We start from the raw sequence: 21,502 nt of genomic DNA, 5'->3' as shown, positions 1-21,502 counted from the left end.
CTGCAGTGTGAGGATAGGGGGTGATGTGCCGCTGTATGTTCTGGTCAGACAGATGGACGCTGTATGTGCTGGGGCTGCAGTGTGAGGATAGGGGGTGATGTGCCGCTGTATGTGCTGGTCAGACAGATGGACGTTGTATGTGCTGGGGCTGCAGTGTGAGGATAGGGGGTGATGTGCCGCGGTATTGCTGGTCAGACAGATGGACGCTGTATGTGCTGGGGCTGCAGTGTGAGGATAGGGGGTGATGTGCCGCTGTATGTGCTGGTCAGACAGATGGACGCTGTATGTGCTGGTCAGACAGATGGACGTTGTATGTGCTGGGGCTGCAGTGTGAGGATAGGGGGTGATGTGCCGCTGTATGTGCTGGTCAGACAGATGGACGCTGTATGTGCTGGGGCTGCAGTGTGAGGATAGGGGGTGATGTGCCGCTGTATGTGCTGGTCAGACAGATGGACGCTGTATGAGCTGGGGCTGCAGTGTGAGGATATGGGGTCATGTGCCGCGGTATGGCTGGTCAGACAGATGGACGCTGTATGTGCTGGGGCTGCAGTGTGAGGATAGGGGGTGATGTGCCGCTGTATGTGCTGGTCAGACAGATGGACGCTGTATGTGCTGGTCATACAGATGGACGCTGTATGTACTGGTCAGACAGATGGACGCTGTATGTACTGGTCAGACAGATGGACACTGTATGTGCTGGGGCTGCAGTGTGATAATAGGGGGTTATGTGCCGCTGTATTGCTGGTCAGACAGATGGACGCTGTATGTGCTGGGGCTGCAGTGTGAAGATAGGGAGTGATGTGCCGCGGTATTGCTGGTCAGACAGATGGACGCTGTATGTGCTGGTCAGACAGATGGACGCTGTATGTGCTGGGGCTGCAGTGTGAGGATAGGGGGTGATGTGCCTCGGTATTGCTGGTCAGACAGATGGACGCTGTATGTGCTGGGGCTGCAGTGTGAGGATAGGGGGTGATGTGCCGCTGTATGGCTGGTCAGACAGATGGACGCTGTATGTGCTGGTCAGACAGATGGACGCTGTATGTGCTGGCAGAGGGTAACATCTGGACGGGTGTAATACACAGATGATATATAGACTATACAGGTAACGCATGTCAGGGAGCTCCTCGCCCAGCAGAGCTGCAGTCACAGAGTCCCCTGGAGCAGGGTCTGGGCTGCACCATTTACACTTCAGCCAGCGAGTTAGGGACCAGGTCCAGGGTCATGATCTGACAGTCCTAGTACACCCCCTGGTCCGTCTGTCCCGGAGTTTATCTCCAGCTGGCGGATGATGTCCCTGGTGCTGTGACCTCTGCAAGGATTCAGTCTTAGGGGCATGTTCAATTAGCCGCGAAAAGTGCCGTCCTTTTCGCCTGCCTGTCTTTCCACTTAAACGCGATGTGTTTTTGGAGAAAACAGTTTTTTGCGCGCGCCTGCTTCTCGCCCTATTCAATTCCAAAGGATGTGAAAACGCTTCCCGGCGAAACTCAAACAGGCGAAAAGTACTGTCAGATTTGGGGAAATCAGCCTGACACCCACTTATAGCTGCACTGACATGGGGGATGAGTCAGGATACCCCCGATAACCCTGCTGACGGTATTTGGGGTGCCTATATGCTCTCATTATCTGCTATTTAGCGTCTTTGCACAAGTGGTGAAGAATAGCATTTAGCAGAAATAACAATTTGGGGTACATGAGAATGGGGGCAAGCATGGTTACATATCGCTAAAGTGAGGTTTTAAAAAACGCACCTTCAGCAAACACTTGCAAACAAAAAAACACCTGGGGCATATTTGGGGGACGCCCTGGAGTCTATTTTGCTAGTTTTTAAGTTTGACCCCCAAATTTAAACTTTTTCGCCCCATAAACGAAACTACTTTTTTGGGGTGATCTAAAAAAATTTTAACTTTTTTTTTATGCAGTTTACCTTGGGGGACTGTCCCAAGGCTGCAGGGGTGTTCCCGCAACTTTGCACCCCAAACCGCCAGTTCTGCACTTTTTTTCGCCTGCATTCAGAGACAAATCTTTTCCGCTGGTTACAAGGCGCAGCCTTTTTGCACCGGCGAAAAGTCTTTGGAATTGAATATGGGGATAAGTTCTTGCCTAGCGAAATGACGTCATTAGCGGAAACTTTTTGCCAAAAACGGCTTATTGCAGCTAATTGAATACGGCCCTTAGGCAGTGATTCTCTGCTGGATGGAGTACCTGCTTATCTCAGGGCGATTGGCCTCAATCATGTCCTGAAGATGCAGATGGCCTCCTCTGGTGGCCTCACTAATACTACTGCTACTACTATTATTGATAATATAAATAATACTACAACTACTAATAATGATACTACTAGTAATACTACTACTACTAATACTACTGCTACTACTAACTACTACTAATAATACTACTATTAATAATATGAATAATACTACTACTACTACTAATAATAATGATACTACTACTAATACTGCTACTACTGCACAGGGAGAGTTCAGTAACTCACAGTTTGCAGATCACCCAGCAGGTCACATGTTCCAGGTCACACAGCAGGTGCATGGGGAGAGTTCAGTAACTGACACAGTTTCCAGATCACCCAGCAGGTCACATGTTCCAGGTCACACAGCAGGTGCATGGGGAGAGTTCAGTAACTGACACAGTTTCCAGATCACCCAGCAGGTCACATGTTCCAGGTCACACAGCAGGTGCATGGGGAGAGTTCAGTAACTGACACAGTTTCCAGATCACCCAGCAGGTCACATGTTCCAGGTCACACAGCAGGTGCATGGGGAGAGTTCAGTAACTGACACAGTTTCCAGATCACCCAGCAGGTCACATGTTCCAGGTCACACAGCAGGTGCATGGGGAGAGTTCAGTAACTGACACAGTTTCCAGATCTCCCAGCAGGTCACATGTTTCAGGTCACACAGCAGGTGCATGGGGAGAGTTCAGTAACTGACACAGTTTCCAGATCACCCAGCAGGTCACATGTTCCAGGTCACACAGCAGGTGCATGGGGAGAGTTCAGTAACTGACACAGTTTCCAGATCACCCAGCAGGTCACATGTTCCAGGTCACACAGCAGGTGCATGGGGAGAGTTCAGTAACTGACACAGTTTCCAGATCACCCAGCAGGTCACATGTTTCAGGTCACACAGCAGGTGCATGGGGAGAGTTCAGTAACTGACACAGTTTCCAGATCACCCAGCACGTCACATGTTCCAGGTCACACAGCAGGTGCATGGGGAGAGTTCAGTAACTGACACAGTTTCCAGATCACCCAGCAGGTCACATGTTCCAGGTCACACAGCAGGTGCATGGGGAGAGTTCAGTAACTGACACAGTTTCCAGATCACCCAGCAGGTCACATGTTCCAGGTCACACAGCAGGTGCATGGGGAGAGTTAAGTAACTGACACAGTTTCCAGATCACCCAGCAGGTCACATGTTTCAGGTCACACCGCAGGTGCATGGGGAGAGGTCAGTAATTGACACAGTTTCCAGAGCACAATGGTGATGCATTGTAAATGGCAGGAAGACGTTTTGCCACATAACACCGAAACAAAGCAACCAATTACAACACCAATATTTTTCTGCAGACCAAGGGGAGGATTTAAAGCTTGGCGAGAGATAAATAGCACCAACCAATCAGCTCCTAACTGTCACTTTACAGGCTGTGTTTGAAAAATGACAGTTAGGAGCTGATTGGTTGGTGCTATTTATCTCCAATTTTATCTCCTCCCAAGACCTATAATATGTTATAATATGTGCCCTGCTCAGACAACGGCACCATTGCAATATGTCTCTCATAAAAGTCCTTCTGCTACTAATATATAGATAATACTATTATTACTAATATACAGATAATACTATTATTACTAATATACAGATAATATTATTACTACTAGTATACAGATAATACTATTACTACTAGTATACAGATAATACTATTACTACTAATATACAGATAATACTATTTCTACTAATATACAGATAATACTATTACTACTAATATATAGATAATACTATTACTACTAATATACAGATAATACTATTACTACTAATATACAGATAATACTATTATTACTAATATATAGATAATACTATTACTACTAATATACAGATAATATTATTATTACTAATATATAGATAATACTATTACTACTAATATACAGATAATACTATTACTACTAATATACAGATAATACTATTACTACTAATATACAGATAATACTATTATTACTAATATATAGATAATACTATTATTACTACTAATATACAGATAATACTATTACTACTAATATACAGATAATACTATTACTACTAATATACAGATAATACTATTATTACTAATATATAGATAATACTATTACTACTAATATACAGATAATACTATTACTACTAATATACAGATAATACTATTTCTACTAATATACAGATAATACTATTTCTACTAATATACAGATAATACTATTACTACTAGTATACAGATAATACTATTACTACTAATATACAGATAATACTATTACTACTAATATACAGATAATACTATTACTACTAATATATAGATAATATTACTACTAATATACAGATAATACTATTACTACTAATATACAGATACTACTATTACTACTAATATACAGATAATACTATTACTACTAATATACAGATAATACTATTACTACTAATATACAGATAATACTACTACTAATATACAGATAATGCTATTACTACTAATATACAGATAATGCTATAACTACTAATATATAGATAATACTATTACTACTAATATACAGATAATACTATTACTACTAATATAAAGATAATACTATTATTACTAATATACAGATAATACTATTATTACTAATATACAGATAATACCATTACTACTAATATACAGATAATACTATTATTACTAATATATAGATAATACTAATACTACTAATATACAGATAATACTATTACTACTAATATACAGATAATACTATTTCTACTAATATACAGATAATACTATTTCTACTAATATACAGATAATACTATTACTACTAGTATACAGATAATACTATTACTACTAGTATACAGATAATACTATTATTACTAATATACAGATAATACTATTACTACTAGTATACAGATAATATTACTACTAATATACAGATAATACTATTGCTACTAATATACAGATAATACTATTATTACTAATATATAGATAATATTACTACTAATATACAGATACTACTATTACTACTAATATACAGATAATACTATTACTACTAATATACAGATAATACTATTACTACTAATATACAGATAATACTACTACTAATATACAGATAATGCTATTACTACTAATATACAGATAATGCTATTATTACTACTAATATACAGATAATACTATTACTACTAATATACAGATAATACTATTACTACTAATATACAGATAATACTATTACTACTAATATACAGATAATACTATTACTACTAATATACAGATAATACTATTACTACTAATATACAAATAATGCTATTACTACTAATATACAGATAATACTATTACTACTAATATACAGATAATGCTATTACTACTAGACAGTACTCAGTGCCTCGGTGCGTAGGAGGGAATGACTTTGAGAGGCAGAGCCCGGGGACAGGGATAGTTAATACTCGGTGCCTCGGTGCGTAGGAGGGAATGACTTTGAGAGGCAGAGCCCGGGGACAGGTGTAGTTAGTACTCGGTGCGTAGGAGGGAATGACTGTGAGAGGCAGAGCCCGGGGACAGGGATAGTTAGTACTCGGTGCCTCGGTGCGTAGGAGGGAATGACTGTGAGAGGCAGAGCCCGGGGACAGGTGTAGTTAGTACTCGGTGCGTAGGAGGGAATGACTGTGAGAGACAGAGCCTGGGGACAGGGATAGTTAGTACTCGGTGCGTAGGAGGGAATGACTGTGAGAGGCAGAGCCTGGGGACAGGGATAGTTAGTACTTGGTGGCTGGGAGGGGCTGACTGTGAGAGGCAGAGCCTGGGGCCAGGGATAGTTAATACTCGGTGCCTCGGTGTGTAGGAGGGAATGACTGTGAGAGGCAGAGCCTGGGGACAGGGACAGTTAGTACTCAGTGCCTCGGTGCGTAGGAGGGAATGACTGTGAGAGGCAGAGCCTTGGGACAGGGATAGTTAGTACTCGGTGCGTAGGAGGGAATGACTGTGAGAGGCGGAACCTAGGGACAGGGATAGTTAATACTCGGTGCCTCGGTGTGTAGGAGGGAATGACTGTGAGAGGCAGAGCATGGGGACAGGGATAGTTAGTACTCGGTGCGTAGGAGGGAATGACAGTGAGAGGCAGAGCTTGGGGACAGGGATAGTTAGTTCTCGGTGCGTAGGAGGGAATGACTGTGAGAGGCAGAGCCCGGGGACAGGGATAGTTAGTACTCGGTGCCTCGGTGCGTAGGAGGGAATGACTGTGAGAGGCAGAGCCAGGGGACAGGGATAGTTAGTACTCGGTGCGTAGGAGGGAATGACTGTGAGAGGCAGAGTCCGGGGACAGGGATAGTTAGTACTCGGTGCCTCGGTGCGTAGAAGGGAATGACTGTGAGAGGCAGAGCCTGGGGACAGGGATAGTTAGTACTCGGTGCCTCGGTGTGTAGGAGGGAATGACTGTGAGAAGCAGAGCCCGGGGACAGGGATGGTTAGTACTCGGTGCGTAGGAGGGAATGACTGTGAGAGGCAGAGCCTGGGAACAGGGATAGTTAATTCTCGGTGCCTCGGTGTGTAGGAGGGAATGACTGTGAGAGGCAGAGCCTGGGGACAGGGATAGTTAGTACTCGGTGCCTCGGTGTGTAGGAGGGAATGACTGTGAGATGCAGAGCCTGGGGACAGGGATAGTTAGTACTCGGTGCCTCGGTGTGTAGGAGGGAATGACTGTGAGACGCAGAGCCTGGGGACAGGGATAGTTAGTACTCGGTGCCTCGGTGTGTAGGAGGGAATGACTGTGAGAGGCAGAGCCTGGGGACAGGGATAGTTAGTACTCGGTGCGTAGGAGGGAATGACTGTGAGAGGCAGAGACCGGGGACAGGGATAGTTAGTACTCAGTGCCTCGGTGCGTAGGAGGGAATGACTGTGAGAGGCAGAGCCTGGGGACAGGGACAGTTAGTACTCAGTGCCTCGGTGCGTAGGAGGGAATGACTGTGAGAGGCAGAGCCTGGGGACAGGGATAGTTAGTACTCGGTACCTCGGTGCGTAGGAGGGAATGACTGTGAGAGGCAGAGCCTGGGGACAGGGATAGTTAGTACTAGGTGCGTAGGAGGGAATGACTGTGAGAGGCAGAGCCTGGGGACAGGGATAGTTAGTACTCTTTGCCTCGGTGCGTAGGAGGGAATGACTGTGAGAGGCAGAGCCCAGGGACAGGGATAGTTAGTACTCAGTGCCTCAGTGCCTAGGAGGGAATGACTGTGAGAGGCAGAGCCCGGGGACAGGGATAGTTAGTACTCGGTGCGTAGGAGGGAGAATGACTGTGAGAGGCAGAGCCTGGGGACAGGGATAGTTAGTACTCGGTGCGTAGGAGGGAATGACTGTGAGAGGCAGAGCCTGGGGACAGGGATTGTTAGTACTCGGTGCGTAGGAGGGAATGACTGTGAGAGGCAGAGCCTGGGGACAGGGATAGTTAGTACTCGGTGCGTAGGAGGGAATGACTGTGAGAGGCAGAGCCCGGGGACAGGGATAGTTAGTACTCAGTGCCTCGGTGCGTAGGAGGGAATGACTGTGAGAGGCAGAGCCCGGGGACAGGGATAGTTAGTACTCGGTGCGTAGGAGGGAGAAGGACTGTGGGAGGCAGAGCCCGGGGACAGGGATAGTTAGTACTCGGTGCCTCGGTGCGTAGGAGGGAATGACTGTGAGAGGCAGAGCCCGGGGACAGGGATAGTTAGTACTCGGTGGCTGGGAGGGGCTGACTGTGAGAGGCAGAGCCCGGGGACAGGGATAGTTAGTACTCGGTGCGTAGGAGGGAATGACTGTGAGAGGCAGAGCCTGGGGACAGGGATAGTTAGTACTCGGTGCCTCGGTGCGTAGGATGGAATGACTGTGAGAGGCAGAGCCTGGGGACAGGGATAGTTAGTACTCGGTACCTCGGTGCGTAGGAGGGAATGACTGTGAGAGGCAGAGCCTGGGGACAGGGATAGTTAGTACTCGGTACCTCGGTGCGTAGGAGGGAATGACTGTGAGAGGCAGAGCCTCGGGACAGGGATAGTTAGTACTAGGTGCGTAGGAGAGAATGACTGTGAGAGGCAGAGCCTGGGGACAGGGATAGTTAGTACTCGGTGCATAGGAGGGAATGACTGTGAGAGGCAGAGCCCGGGGACAGGGATAGTTAGTACTCGGTGCGTAGGAGGGAATGACTGTGAGAGGCAGAGCCTGGGGACAGGGATAGTTAGTACTCGGTGCGTAGGAGGGTATGACTGTGAGAGGCAGATCCTGTGGACAGGGACAGTTAGTACTCAGTGCCTCGGTGCGTAGGAGGGAATGACTGTGAGAGGCAGAGCCTGGGGACAGGGATAGATAGTACTCGGTGCCTCGGTGCGTAGGAGGGAATGACTGTGAGAGGCAGAGCCTGGGGACAGGGATAGTTAGTACTCGGTGCGTAGGAGGGAATGACTGTGAGAGGCAGAGCCTGGGGACAGGGATAGTTAGTACTCGGTACCTCGGTGCGTAGGAGGGAATGACTGTGAGAGGCAGAGCCTGGGGACAGGGATAGTTAGTACTCGGTGCCTCGGTGCGTAGGAGGAAATGACTGTGAGAGGCAGAGCCTGGGGACAGGGATAGTTAGTACTCGGTGCGTAGGAGGGAATGACTGTGAGAGGCAGAGCCTGGGGTCAGGGATAGTTAGTACTCGGTGCCTCGGTGCGTAGGAGGGAATGACTGTGAGAGGCAGAGCCTGGGGACAGGGATAGTTAGTACTCGGTGCGTAGGAGGGAATGACTGTGAGAGGCAGAGCCTGGGGACAGGGACAGTTAGTACTCAGTGCCTCGGTGCGTAGGAGAGAATGACTGTGAGAGGCAGAGCCTGGGGACAGGGATAGATAGTACTCGGTGCCTCGGTGCGTAGGAGGGAATGACTGTGAGAGGCAGAGCCTGGGGACAGGGATAGTTAGTACTCGGTGCGTAGGAGGGAATGACTGTGAGAGGCAGAGCCTGGGGACAGGGATAGTTAGTACTCGGTGCCTCGGTGCATAATAGGGAATGACTGTGAGAGGCAGAGCCTGGGGACAGGGATAGTTAGTACTCGGTGCATAGGAGGGAATGACTGTGAGAGGCAGAGCCCGGGGACAGGGATAGTTAGTACTCGGTGCGTAGGAGGGAATGACTGTGAGAGGCAGAGCCCGGGGACAGGGATAGTTAGTACTCGGTGCCTCGGTGCGTAGGAGGGAATGACTGTGAGAGGCAGAGCCTGGGGACAGGGATAGTTAGTACTCGGTGCCTCGGTGCGTAGGAGGGAATGACTGTGAGAGGCAGAGCCTGGGGACAGGGATAGTTAGTACTCGGTGCCTCGGTGCGTAGGAGGGAATGACTGTGAGAGGCAGAGCCTGGGGACAGGGATAGTTAGTACTCGGTGCCTCGGTGTGTAGGAGGGAATGACTGTGAGAGGCAGAGCCTGGGGACAGGGATAGTTAGTACTCGGTGCGTAGGAGGGAATGACTGTGAGAGGCAGAGCCTGGGGACAGGGATAGTTAGTACTCGGTGCCTCGGTGTGTAGGAGGGAATGACTGTGAGAGGCAGAGCCTGGGGACAGGTATAGTTAGTACTCGGTGCGTAGGAGGGAATGACTGTGAGAGGCAGAGCCCGGGGACAGGGATAGTTAGTACTCGGTGCGTAGGAGGGAATGACTGTGAGAGGCAGAGCCCGGGGACAGGGATAGTTAGTACTCGGTGCCTCGGTGCGTTGGAGGGAATGACTGTGAGAGGCAGAGCCTGGGGACAGGGATAGTTAGTACTCGGTGCGTAGGAGGGAATGACTGTGAGAGGCAGAGCCTGGGGACAGGGATAGTTAGTACTCGGTGCGTAGGAGGGAATGACTGTGAGAGGCAGAGTCTGGGGACAGGGATAGTTAGTACTCGGTGCCTCGGTGCGTAGGAGGGAATGACTGTGAGAGGCAGAGCCTGGGGACAGGGATAGTTAGTACTCGGTGCGTAGGAGGGAATGACTGTGAGAGGCAGAGCCTAGGGACAGGGATAGTTAGTACTCGGTGCCTCGGTGTGTAGGAGGGAATGACTGTGAGAGGCAGAGCCTGGGGACAGGGATAGTTAGTACTTGGTGCCTCGGTGCGTAGGAGGGAATGACTGTGAGAGGCAGAGCCTGGGGACAGGGATAGTTAGTACTCGGTGCGTAGGAGGGGGCAATGACTGTGAGAGGCAGAGCCTGGGGACAGGGATAGTTAGTACTTGGTGCCTCGGTGCGTAGGAGGGAATGACTGTGAGAGGCAGAGCCTGGGGACAGGGATAGTTAGTACTCGGTGCGTAGGAGGGAATGACTGTGAGAGGCAGAGCCTGGGGACAGGGATAGTTAGTACTCGGTGCGTAGTTGGGAATGACTGTGATAGGCAGAGCCTGGGGACAGGGATAGTTAGCTAGCTTTTGATGATGCCGGGAGGGCAATGGAATATCAGAAAACGGGTAATAACTGGGTAACGATAGACATTTACCAGTGAGAAGAAATTGCACTTGTCATTTCAGAGTAGGATGAGCAGAAGAGACAACAAACAATTGGATTTTTGGGGACAGGCGGCAGCATTGGAGGATGAGTGGAAGTTTCGGAGGACAGGTGGTAGTGTCGCAGGGCGGGTGGTCGCATCAGAGGATGGGTGGTAGCGCTGGAAATGGGTGATAGTGTCATAGGACGGGTGGTAGTGTCGGAGGATGGATGGTAGCACCTTATATTATGTTTAATATTAGGATGTGCAGCCCAGCCCCCTTTTTCCTGTGTATGTGGTATCAGATATAGAAGAGCTGACAGAGGGAATGAATCAGTGTATGGGCTGAGGGAGAGCCTGGCATGTTGGATCTTAGTTCTGCATTGCTGGTGGGCAGAGGGGGGAGTGCTGGAGGGATGAGAGGTATAAATGTTATATAATGGTCATGGCAGAGTGCTGTAGCTGAGCGATTGGGGATAGTGTATATATTAATCTGTGTGCGTTCCCGCAGGTCGGAGGTGGGCTGTATCTTTGCCCTAAGCTGGCTGATCACCTGGTACGGACACGTTCTCAGCAACTTCCAGCAAATCCTTCGGCTGTACGACTTCTTCCTGGCTTCACATCCTCTGACCCCTGTCTATTGTGCCGCCCAGGTACTGGGGATATACATAGCCCACAATTACTAATACATGCACCGACACTTAGCGCTTGTGTAATAAAAACTTCAGTGGGTCACTCATGGGTGAAATGTGACTTCCAAGGTACTAGCTCTGTTCTGGGTGGTTTAGTCATCTGTGGCTGGTGGATGGAGTTAGGCCATGGATGTGGTGTTAGCGATGGATGTGGGTGCTGTGGAGTAAGCAGCAGCTGTATGTACAGTAACCCATGTTCTCTCTCCCCTCAGATGGTCTTGATGAGGGAGGATGTGATTCTGCAATGTGACTGTGACATGCCCACAGTCCACCAGTTCCTCTGCAATATCCCCTCGGATTTCCCATTCGAAACCCTGATCGCTCGGACTCACAAGCTCTTCCAGAGACTTCCTCCCTCTGAGCTGGAGCGACAGGCATCGCGACAACAACTGAAGAGGTATGTCGGCGGCAGCAGGAGCGATAACAGAATGTGGCGGTGTGATGAGAGTCCCTGACACTGACTCGGGGGCAGAGGGAATACTTTGTTCATCTCTCCAATCATTATTTATACTGACCCGGCACCTGTCATCGTCCATCTTCATTCATTCATCTCTCCAATCATTATTTATACTGACCCGGCACCTTTCATCATTCATCTTCATTCATTCATCTCTCCAATCATTATTTATACTGACCCAGCACCTGTCATCGTCCATCTTCATTCATTCATCTCTCCGATCATTATTTATACTGACCCGGCACCTGTCATCGTCCATCTTCATTCATTCATCTCTCCAATCATTATTTATACTGACCCGGCACCTGTCATCGTCCATCTTCATTCATTCATCTCTCCAATCATTATTTATACTGACCCGGCACCTGTCATCATCCATCTTCATTTATACATCTCTCCAATCATTATTTATACTGTCCCAGCATCTGTCGTCTCCCATCTTCATTTATACATCTCTCCAATCATTATTTATACTGACCCGGCACCTGTCATCGTCCATCTTCATTCATTCATCTCTCCAATCATTATTTATACTGACCCGGCACCTGTCATCGTCCATCTTCATTCATTCATCTCTCCAATCATTATTTATACTGACCCGGCACCTGTCATCGTCCATCTTCATTCATTCATCTCTCCAATAATTATTTATACTGTCCCGGCACCTGTCATCGTCCATCTTCATTCATTCATCTCTCCAATCATTATTTATACTGACCCGGCACCTGTCATCATCCATCTTCATTCATCCATCTCTCCAATCATTATTTATACTGTCCCGGCACCTGTCATCGTCCATCTTCATTCATTCAGCTCTCCAATCATTATTTATACTGACCCAGCACCTGTCATCGTCCATCTTCATTCATTCATCTCTCCGATCATTATTTATACTGTCCCTGCATCTGTCTTCACACATCTTCATTTATTAATCTCTCCACTCATTATTTATACTGTCCCGGCATTTGTGTTCTCCCATCTTCATTCATTCATCTCTCCAATTATTTATACTGTCCCGGCATCTGTCATCTCCCATCTTCATTCATTCATCTCTCCAATCATTATTTATACTGACCTGGCACCTGTCATCGTCCATCTTCATGCATTCATCTCTCCAATCATTATATATACTGTCCTGTCATCGTCCTTCTTTTCTTCTTCTTTCATTCATCTCTCCAATCATTATTTATACTGCCCCTGCATCTGTCTTTACACATCTTCATTTATTCATCTCTCCACTCATTATTTATACTGTTCCGGCATTTGTGTTCTCCCATCTTCATTCATCCATCTCTCCAATCATTATTTATACTGTCCCGGCATCTGTCGTCTCCCATCTTCATTTATACATCTCTCCAATCATTATTTATACTGTCCCGGCATTTGTGTTCTCCCATCTTCATTCATTCATCTCTCCAATTATTTATAGTGTCCTGTCATCGGCCATCTTAATTCATTCATTTCTCCAATCATTATTTATACTGTCCTGTCATCAGCCATCTTCATTCATACATCTCTCCAATCATTATTTATACTGTCCTGTCATCTTCATTCATTCATCTCTCCAATCATTATTTATACTGTCCTGTCATCTGTCTTCTCCCATCTTCATTCATTCATCTCTCCAATTATTTATACTGTCCTGTGATTGGCCATCTTCCTTCATACATCTCTCCAATCATTATTTATACTGTCCTGTCATCTGTCATCTTCATTCATACATCTCTCCAATCATTATTTATACTGTCCTGTCATCTGTCATCTTCATTCATACATCTCTCCAATCATTATTTATACTGTCCTGTCATCTAGCATCTTCAATCATTCATCTCTCCAATCATTATTTATACTGTCCTGTCATCGCCATCTTCATTCATTCATCTCTCCGATCATTATTTATACTGACCCGGCACCTGTCATCGTCAATCTTCATTCATTCATCTCTCCAATCATTATTTATACTGACCCGGGAACCTGTCATCGTCCATCTTCCTTCATTCATCTCTCCAATCATTATTTATACTGACCCGGCACCTGTCATCGTCCATCTTCATTCATTCATCTCCAATCATTATTTATACTGACCCGGCACCTGTCATCGTCCATCTTCATTCATTCATCTCTCCAATCATTATTTATACTGACCCGGCACCTTTCATCATTCATCTTCATTCATTCATCTCTCCAATCATTATTTATACTGACCCAGCACCTGTCATCGTCCATCTTCATTCATTCATCTCTCCGATCATTATTTATACTGACCCGGCACCTGTCATCGTCCATCTTCATTCATTCATCTCTCCAATCATTATTTATACTGACCCGGCACCTGTCATCGTCCATCTTCATTCATTCATCTCTCCAATCATTATTTATACTGACCCGGCACCTGTCATCATCCATCTTCATTTATACATCTCTCCAATCATTATTTATACTGTCCCAGCATCTGTCGTCTCCCATCTTCATTTATACATCTCTCCAATCATTATTTATACTGTCCTGTCATCTGTCTTCTCCCATCTTCATTCATTCATCTCTCCAATTATTTATACTGTCCTGTGATTGGCCATCTTCCTTCATACATCTCTCCAATCATTATTTATACTGTCCTGTCATCTGTCATCTTCATTCATACATCTCTCCAATCATTATTTATACTGACCCGGCACCTGTCATCGTCCATCTTCATTCATTCATCTCTCCAATCATTATTTATACTGACCCGGCACCTGTCATCGTCCATCTTCATTCATTCATCTCTCCAATCATTATTTATACTGACCCGGCACGTATCATCGTCCATCTTCATTCATTCATCTCTCCAATCATTATTTATACTGACCCGGCACCTGTCATCGTCCATCTTCATTCATTCATCTCTCCAATCATTATTTATACTGACCCGGCACCTGTCATCGTCCATCTTCATTCATTCATCTCTCCAATCATTATTTATACTGTCCCGGCACCTGTCATCGTCCATCTTCATTCATTCATCTCTCCAATCATTATTTATACTGACCCGGCACCTGTCATCATCCATCTTCATTCATCCATCTCTCCAATCATTATTTATACTGACCCAGCACCTGTCATCTCCCATCTTCATTTATACATCTCTCCAATCATTATTTATACTGTCCCGGCATCTGTCGTCTCCCATCTTCATTTATACATCTCTCCAATCATTATTTATACTGTCCCGGCACCTGTCATCGTCCATCTTCATTCATTCATCTCTCCAATCATTATTTATACTGTCCCTGCATCTGTCTTCACACATCTTCATTTAGTCATCTCTCCACTCATTATTTATACTGTCCCGGCATTTGTGTTCTCCCATCTTCATTCATACATCTCTCCAATAATTCTTTATACTGTCCCGGTATTTGTGTTCTCCCATCTTCATTCATTCATCTCTCCAATTATTTATACTGTCCCGGCATCTGTCGTCTCCCATCTTCATTTATACATCTCTCCAATCATTATTTATACTGTCCCGGCATTTGTGTACTCCCATCTTCATTCATTCATCTCTCCAATTATTTATAGTGTCCTGTCATCGGCCATCTTAATTCATTCATTTCTCCAATCATTATTTATACTGTCCTGTCTTCAGCCATCTTCATTTATACATCTCTCCAATCATTATTTATACTGTCCCGGCATCTGTCATCTCCCATCTTCATTCATTCATCTCTCCAATCATTATTTATACTGTCCCGGCACCTGTCATCGTCCATCTTCATTCATTCATCTCTCCAATCATTATTTATACTGTCCCTGCTTCTGTCATCTCCCATCTTCATTCATTCATCTCTCCAATCATTATTTATAATGACCCGGCACCTGTCATCGTCCATCTTCATTCATTCATCTCTCCAATCATTATTTATACTGTCCCTGCATCTGTCATCATTTATCTTCATTCATTCATCTCTCCAATCATTATGTATACTGTCCTGTCATCTTCATTCATTCATCTCTCCAGTCATTATTTATACTATCCTGTCGTCTGTCATCTTCATTCATTCATCTCTCCAATCATTATTTATACTGTCCCAGCATCTGTCTTCACACATCTTCATTTATTCATCTCTCCACTCATTATTTATACTGTCCCGGCATTTGTGTTCTCCCATCTTCATTCATCCATCTCTCCAATCATTATTTATACTGTCCCGGCATCTGTCGTCTCCCATCTTCATTTATACATCTCTCCAATCATTATTTATACTGTCCCGGCATTTGTGTACTCCCATCTTCATTCATTCATCTCTCCAATTATTTATAGTGTCCTGTCATCGGCCATCTTAATTCATTCATTTCTCCAATCATTATTTATACTGTCCTGTCATCAGCCATCTTCATTCATACATCTCTCCAATCATTTTTTATACTGTCCTGTCATCTTCATTCATTCGTCTCTCCAATCATTATTTATACTGTCCTGTCATCTGTCTTCTCCCATCTTCATTCATTCATCTCTCCAATTATTTATACTGTCCCGTGATTGGCCATCTTCATACATACATCTCTCCAATCATTATTTATACTGTCCTATCATCTTCATTCATTCATTCATCTCTCCAATCATTATTTATACTGTCCCAGCGTCTGTCATCTTCATTCATTCATCTCTCCAATCATTATGTATACTGTCCTGTCATCTTCATTCATTCATCTCTCCAATCATTATGTATACTGTCCTGTCATCTGTCATCTTCATTCATTCATCTCTCCAATCATTATTTATACTGTCCTGTCATCTGTCATCTTCATTCATTCATCTCTCCAATCATTATTTATACTGTCCTGTCATCTTCATTCATTCATCTCTCCAGTCATTATTTATACTGTCCTGTCATCTTCATTCATTCATCTCTCCAGTCATTATGTATACTGTCCTATCATCATCATTCATTCATCTCTCCTATCATTATTTATACTGTCCCAGCATCTGTCATCTTCATTCATTCATCTCTCCAATCATTATTTATACTGTCCTGTCATCTGTCATCTTCATTCATTCATCTCTCCAGTCTTTATTTATACTGTCCTGTCATCTGTCATCTTCATTCATTCATCTCTCCAATCATTATTTATACTGTCCTGTTATCTAGCATCTTCATTCATTCATCTCTCCAATCATTATTTATACTGTCCTGTCATCTGTCATCTTCATTCATTCATCTCACCAATCATTATTTATACTGTCCTGTCATCTGTCATCTTCATTCATTCATCTCTCCAATCATTGTTTATACTGTCCTGTCATCTGTCATCTTCATTCATTCATCTCTCCAATCATTATTTATACTGTCCTGTCATCTGTCATCTTCATTCATTCATCTCTCCAGTCATTATTTATACTGTCCTGTCATCTTCATTCATTCATCTCTCCAATCATTATTTATACTGTCCTATCATCTTCATTCATTCATTTATCTCTCCAATCATTATTTATACTGTCCCAGCATCTGTCATTCTCATTCATACATCTCTCCAATCATTATTTATACTGTCCTGTCATCTTCATTCATTCATCTCTCCAATCATTATTTATACTGTCCTGTCATCTTCATTCATTCATCTCTCCAGTCATTATGTATGCTGTCCTGTCATCTTCATTCATTCATCTCTCCTATCATTATTTATACTGTCCCGGCATCTGTCGTCTCCCATCTTCATTTATACATCTCTCCAATCATTATTTATACTGTCCCGGCATTTGTGTACTCCCATCTTCATTCATTCATCTCTCCAATTATTTATAGTGTCCTGTCATCGGCCATCTTAATTCATTCATTTCTCCAATCATTATTTATACTGTCCTGTCATCAGCCATCTTCATTCATACATCTCTCCAATCATTTTTTATACTGTCCTGTCATCTTCATTCATTCGTCTCTCCAATCATTATTTATACTGTCCTGTCATCTGTCTTCTCCCATCTTCATTCATTCATCTCTCCAATTATTTATACTGTCCCGTGATTGGCCATCTTCATACATACATCTCTCCAATCATTATTTATACTGTCCTATCATCTTCATTCATTCATTCATCTCTCCAATCATTATTTATACTGTCCCAGCGTCTGTCATCTTCATTCATTCATCTCTCCAATCATTATGTATACTGTCCTGTCATCTTCATTCATTCATCTCTCCAATCATTATGTATACTGTCCTGTCATCTGTCATCTTCATTCATTCATCTCTCCAATCATTATTTATACTGTCCTGTCATCTGTCATCTTCATTCATTCATCTCTCCAATCATTATTTATACTGTCCTGTCATCTTCATTCATTCATCTCTCCAGTCATTATTTATACTGTCCTGTCATCTTCATTCATTCATCTCTCCAGTCATTATGTATACTGTCCTATCATCATCATTCATTCATCTCTCCTATCATTATTTATACTGTCCCAGCATCTGTCATCTTCATTCATTCATCTCTCCAATCATTATTTATACTGTCCTGTCATCTGTCATCTTCATTCATTCATCTCTCCAGTCTTTATTTATACTGTCCTGTCATCTGTCATCTTCATTCATTCATCTCTCCAATCATTATTTATACTGTCCTGTTATCTAGCATCTTCATTCATTCATCTCTCCAATCATTATTTATACTGTCCTGTCATCTGTCATCTTCATTCATTCATCTCTCCAATCATTATTTATACTGTCCTGTCATCTGTCATCTTCATTCATTCATCTCTCCAATCATTGTTTATACTGTCCTGTCATCTGTCATCTTCATTCATTCATCTCTCCAATCATTATTTATACTGTCCTGTCATCTGTCATCTTCATTCATTCATCTCTCCAGTCATTATTTATACTGTCCTGTCATCTTCATTCATTCATCTCTCCAATCATTATTTATACTGTCCTATCATCTTCATTCATTCATTTATCTCTCCAATCATTATTTATACTGTCCCAGCATCTGTCATTCTCATTCATACATCTCTCCAATCATTATTTATACTGTCCTGTCATCTTCATTCATTCATCTCTCCAATCATTATTTATACTGTCCTGTCATCTTCATTCATTCATCTCTCCAGTCATTATGTATGCTGTCCTGTCATCTTCATTCATTCATCTCTCCTATCATTATTTATACTGTCCCAGCATCTGTCATCTTCATTCATCTCTCCAGTCATTATTTATACTGTCCTGTCGTCTGTCATCTTCATTCATTCATCTCTCCAATCATTATTTATACTGTCCTGTCGTCTGTCATCTTCATTCATTCATCTCTCCAATCATTATTTATACTGACCCGGCACCTGTCATCGTCCATCTTCATTCATTCATCTCTCCAATCATTATTTATACTGACCCGGCACCTGTCATCATCCATCTTCATTCATCCATCTCTCCAATCATTATTTATACTGTCCCGGCACCTGTCATCGTCCATCTTCATTCATTCAGCTCTCCAATCATTATTTATACTGACCCAGCACCTGTCATCGTCCATCTTCATTCATTCATCTCTCCGATCATTATTTATACTGTCCCTGCATCTGTCTTCACACATCTTCATTTATTCATCTCTCCACTCATTATTTATACTGTCCCGGCATTTGTGTTCTCCCATCTTCATTCATTCATCTCTCCAATTATTTATACTGTCCCGGCATCTGTCATCTCCCATCTTCATTCATTCATCTCTCCAATCATTATTTATACTGACCTGGCACCTGTCATCGTCCATCTTCATTCATTCATCTCTCCAATCATTATATATACTGTCCTGTCATCGTCCTTCTTTTCTTCTTCTTTCATTCATCTCTCCAATCATTATTTATACTTCCCCTGCATCTGTCTTTACACATCTTCATTTATTCATCTCTCCACTCATTATTTATACTGTCCCGGCATTTGTGTTCTCCCATCTTCATTCATCCATCTCTCCAATCATTATTTATACTGTCCCGGCATCTGTCGTCTCCCATCTTCATTTATACATCTCTCCAATCATTATTTATACTGTCCCGGCATTTGTGTTCTCCCATCTTCATTCATTCATCTCTCCAATTATTTATAGTGTCCTGTCATCGGCCATCTTAATTCATTCATTTCTCCAATCATTATTATATACTGTCCTGTCATCAGCCATCTTCATTCATACATCTCTCCAATCATTATTTATACTGTCCTGTCATCTTCATTCATTCATCTCTCCAATCATTATTTATACTGTCCTGTCATCTGTCTTCTCCCATCTTCATTCATTCATCTCTCCAATTATTTATACTGTCCTGTGATTGGCCATCTTCCTTCATACATCTCTCCAATCATTATTTATACTGTCCTGTCATCTGTCATCTTCATTCATACATCTCTCCAATCATTATTTATACTGTCCTGTCATCTGTCATCTTCATTCATACATCTCTCCAATCATTATTTATACTGTCCTGTCATCTAGCATCTTCAATCATTCATCTCTCCAATCATTATTTATACTGTCCTGTCATCGCCATCTTCATTCATTCATCTCTCCAATCATTATTTATACTGACCCGGCACCTGTCATCGTCCATCTTCATTCATTCATCTCTCCAATCATTATTTATACTGACCCGGCACCTGTCATCGTCCATCTTCATTCATTCATCTCCAATCATTATTTATACTGACCCGGCACTTGTCATCGTCCATCTTCATTCATTCATCTCTCCAATCATTATTTATACTGACCCGGCACCTGTCATCGTCCATCTTCATTCATTCATCTCTCCAATCATTATTTATACTGACCCGGCATGTGTCATCGTCCATCTTCATTCATTCATCTCTCCAATCATTATTTATACTGACCCGGCACCTGTCATCGTCCATCTTCATTCATTCATCTCTCCAATCATTATTTATACTGACCCGGCACCTGTCATCGTCCATCTTCATTCATTCATCTCTCCAATCATTATTTATACTGTCCCGGCACCTGTCATCGTCCATCTTCATTCATTCATCTCTCCAATCATTATTTATACTGACCCGGCACCTGTCATCATCCATCTTCATTTATACATCTCTCCAATCATTATTTATACTGTCCCGGCATCTGTCGTCTCCCATCTTCATTTATACATCTCTCCAATCATTATTTATACTGTCCCGGCACCTGTCATCGTCCATCTTCATTCATTCATCTCTCCAATCATTATTTATACTGTCCCTGCATCTGTCTTCACACATCTTCATTTATTCATCTCTCCACTCATTATTTATACTGTCCCGGCATTTGTGTTCTCCCATCTTCATTCATACATCTCTCCAATAATTCTTTATACTGTCCCGGTATTTGTGTTCTCCCATCTTCATTCATTCATCTCTCCAATTATTTATACTGTCCCGGCATCTGTCGTCTCCCATCTTCATTTATACATCTCTCCAATCATTATTTATACTGTCCCGGCATTTGTGTACTCCCATCTTCATTCATTCATCTCTCCAATTATTTATAGTGTCCTGTCAACGGCCATCTTAATTCATTCATTTCTCCAATCATTATTTATACTGTCCTGTCATCAGCCATCTTCATTTATACATCTCTCCAATCATTATTTATACTGTCCCGGCATCTGTCATCTCCCATCTTCATTCATTCATCTCTCCAATCATTATTTATACTGTCCCGGCACCTGTCATCGTCCATCT

General features: G+C 43.5%; 1 protein-coding gene across 1 annotated transcript in view; it reads left to right on the top strand.

Moving 5' to 3' along the window:
* LOC148504696 (TBC1 domain family member 20-like) overlaps positions 1–21,502 on the top strand; it is a 380,562-nt gene that overhangs the window by 185,671 nt on the left and 173,389 nt on the right. Inside the window, exons 6-7 of the mRNA XM_088448592.1 lie at positions 11,167–11,308; positions 11,560–11,744. Coding sequence (XP_088304718.1) covers positions 11,167–11,308; positions 11,560–11,744 — 327 coding nt within the window. The remainder of the gene's footprint in view (positions 1–11,166; positions 11,309–11,559; positions 11,745–21,502) is intronic.

Source organism: Taudactylus pleione, unplaced genomic scaffold (genome assembly GCF_031769625.1).
Source record: "Taudactylus pleione unplaced genomic scaffold, aTauple2 ptg000460l, whole genome shotgun sequence".
In the NCBI taxonomy this organism is placed as follows: domain Eukaryota; kingdom Metazoa; phylum Chordata; class Amphibia; order Anura; family Myobatrachidae; genus Taudactylus; species Taudactylus pleione.
This window is presented reverse-complemented; position numbering and strand designations above follow the sequence as displayed.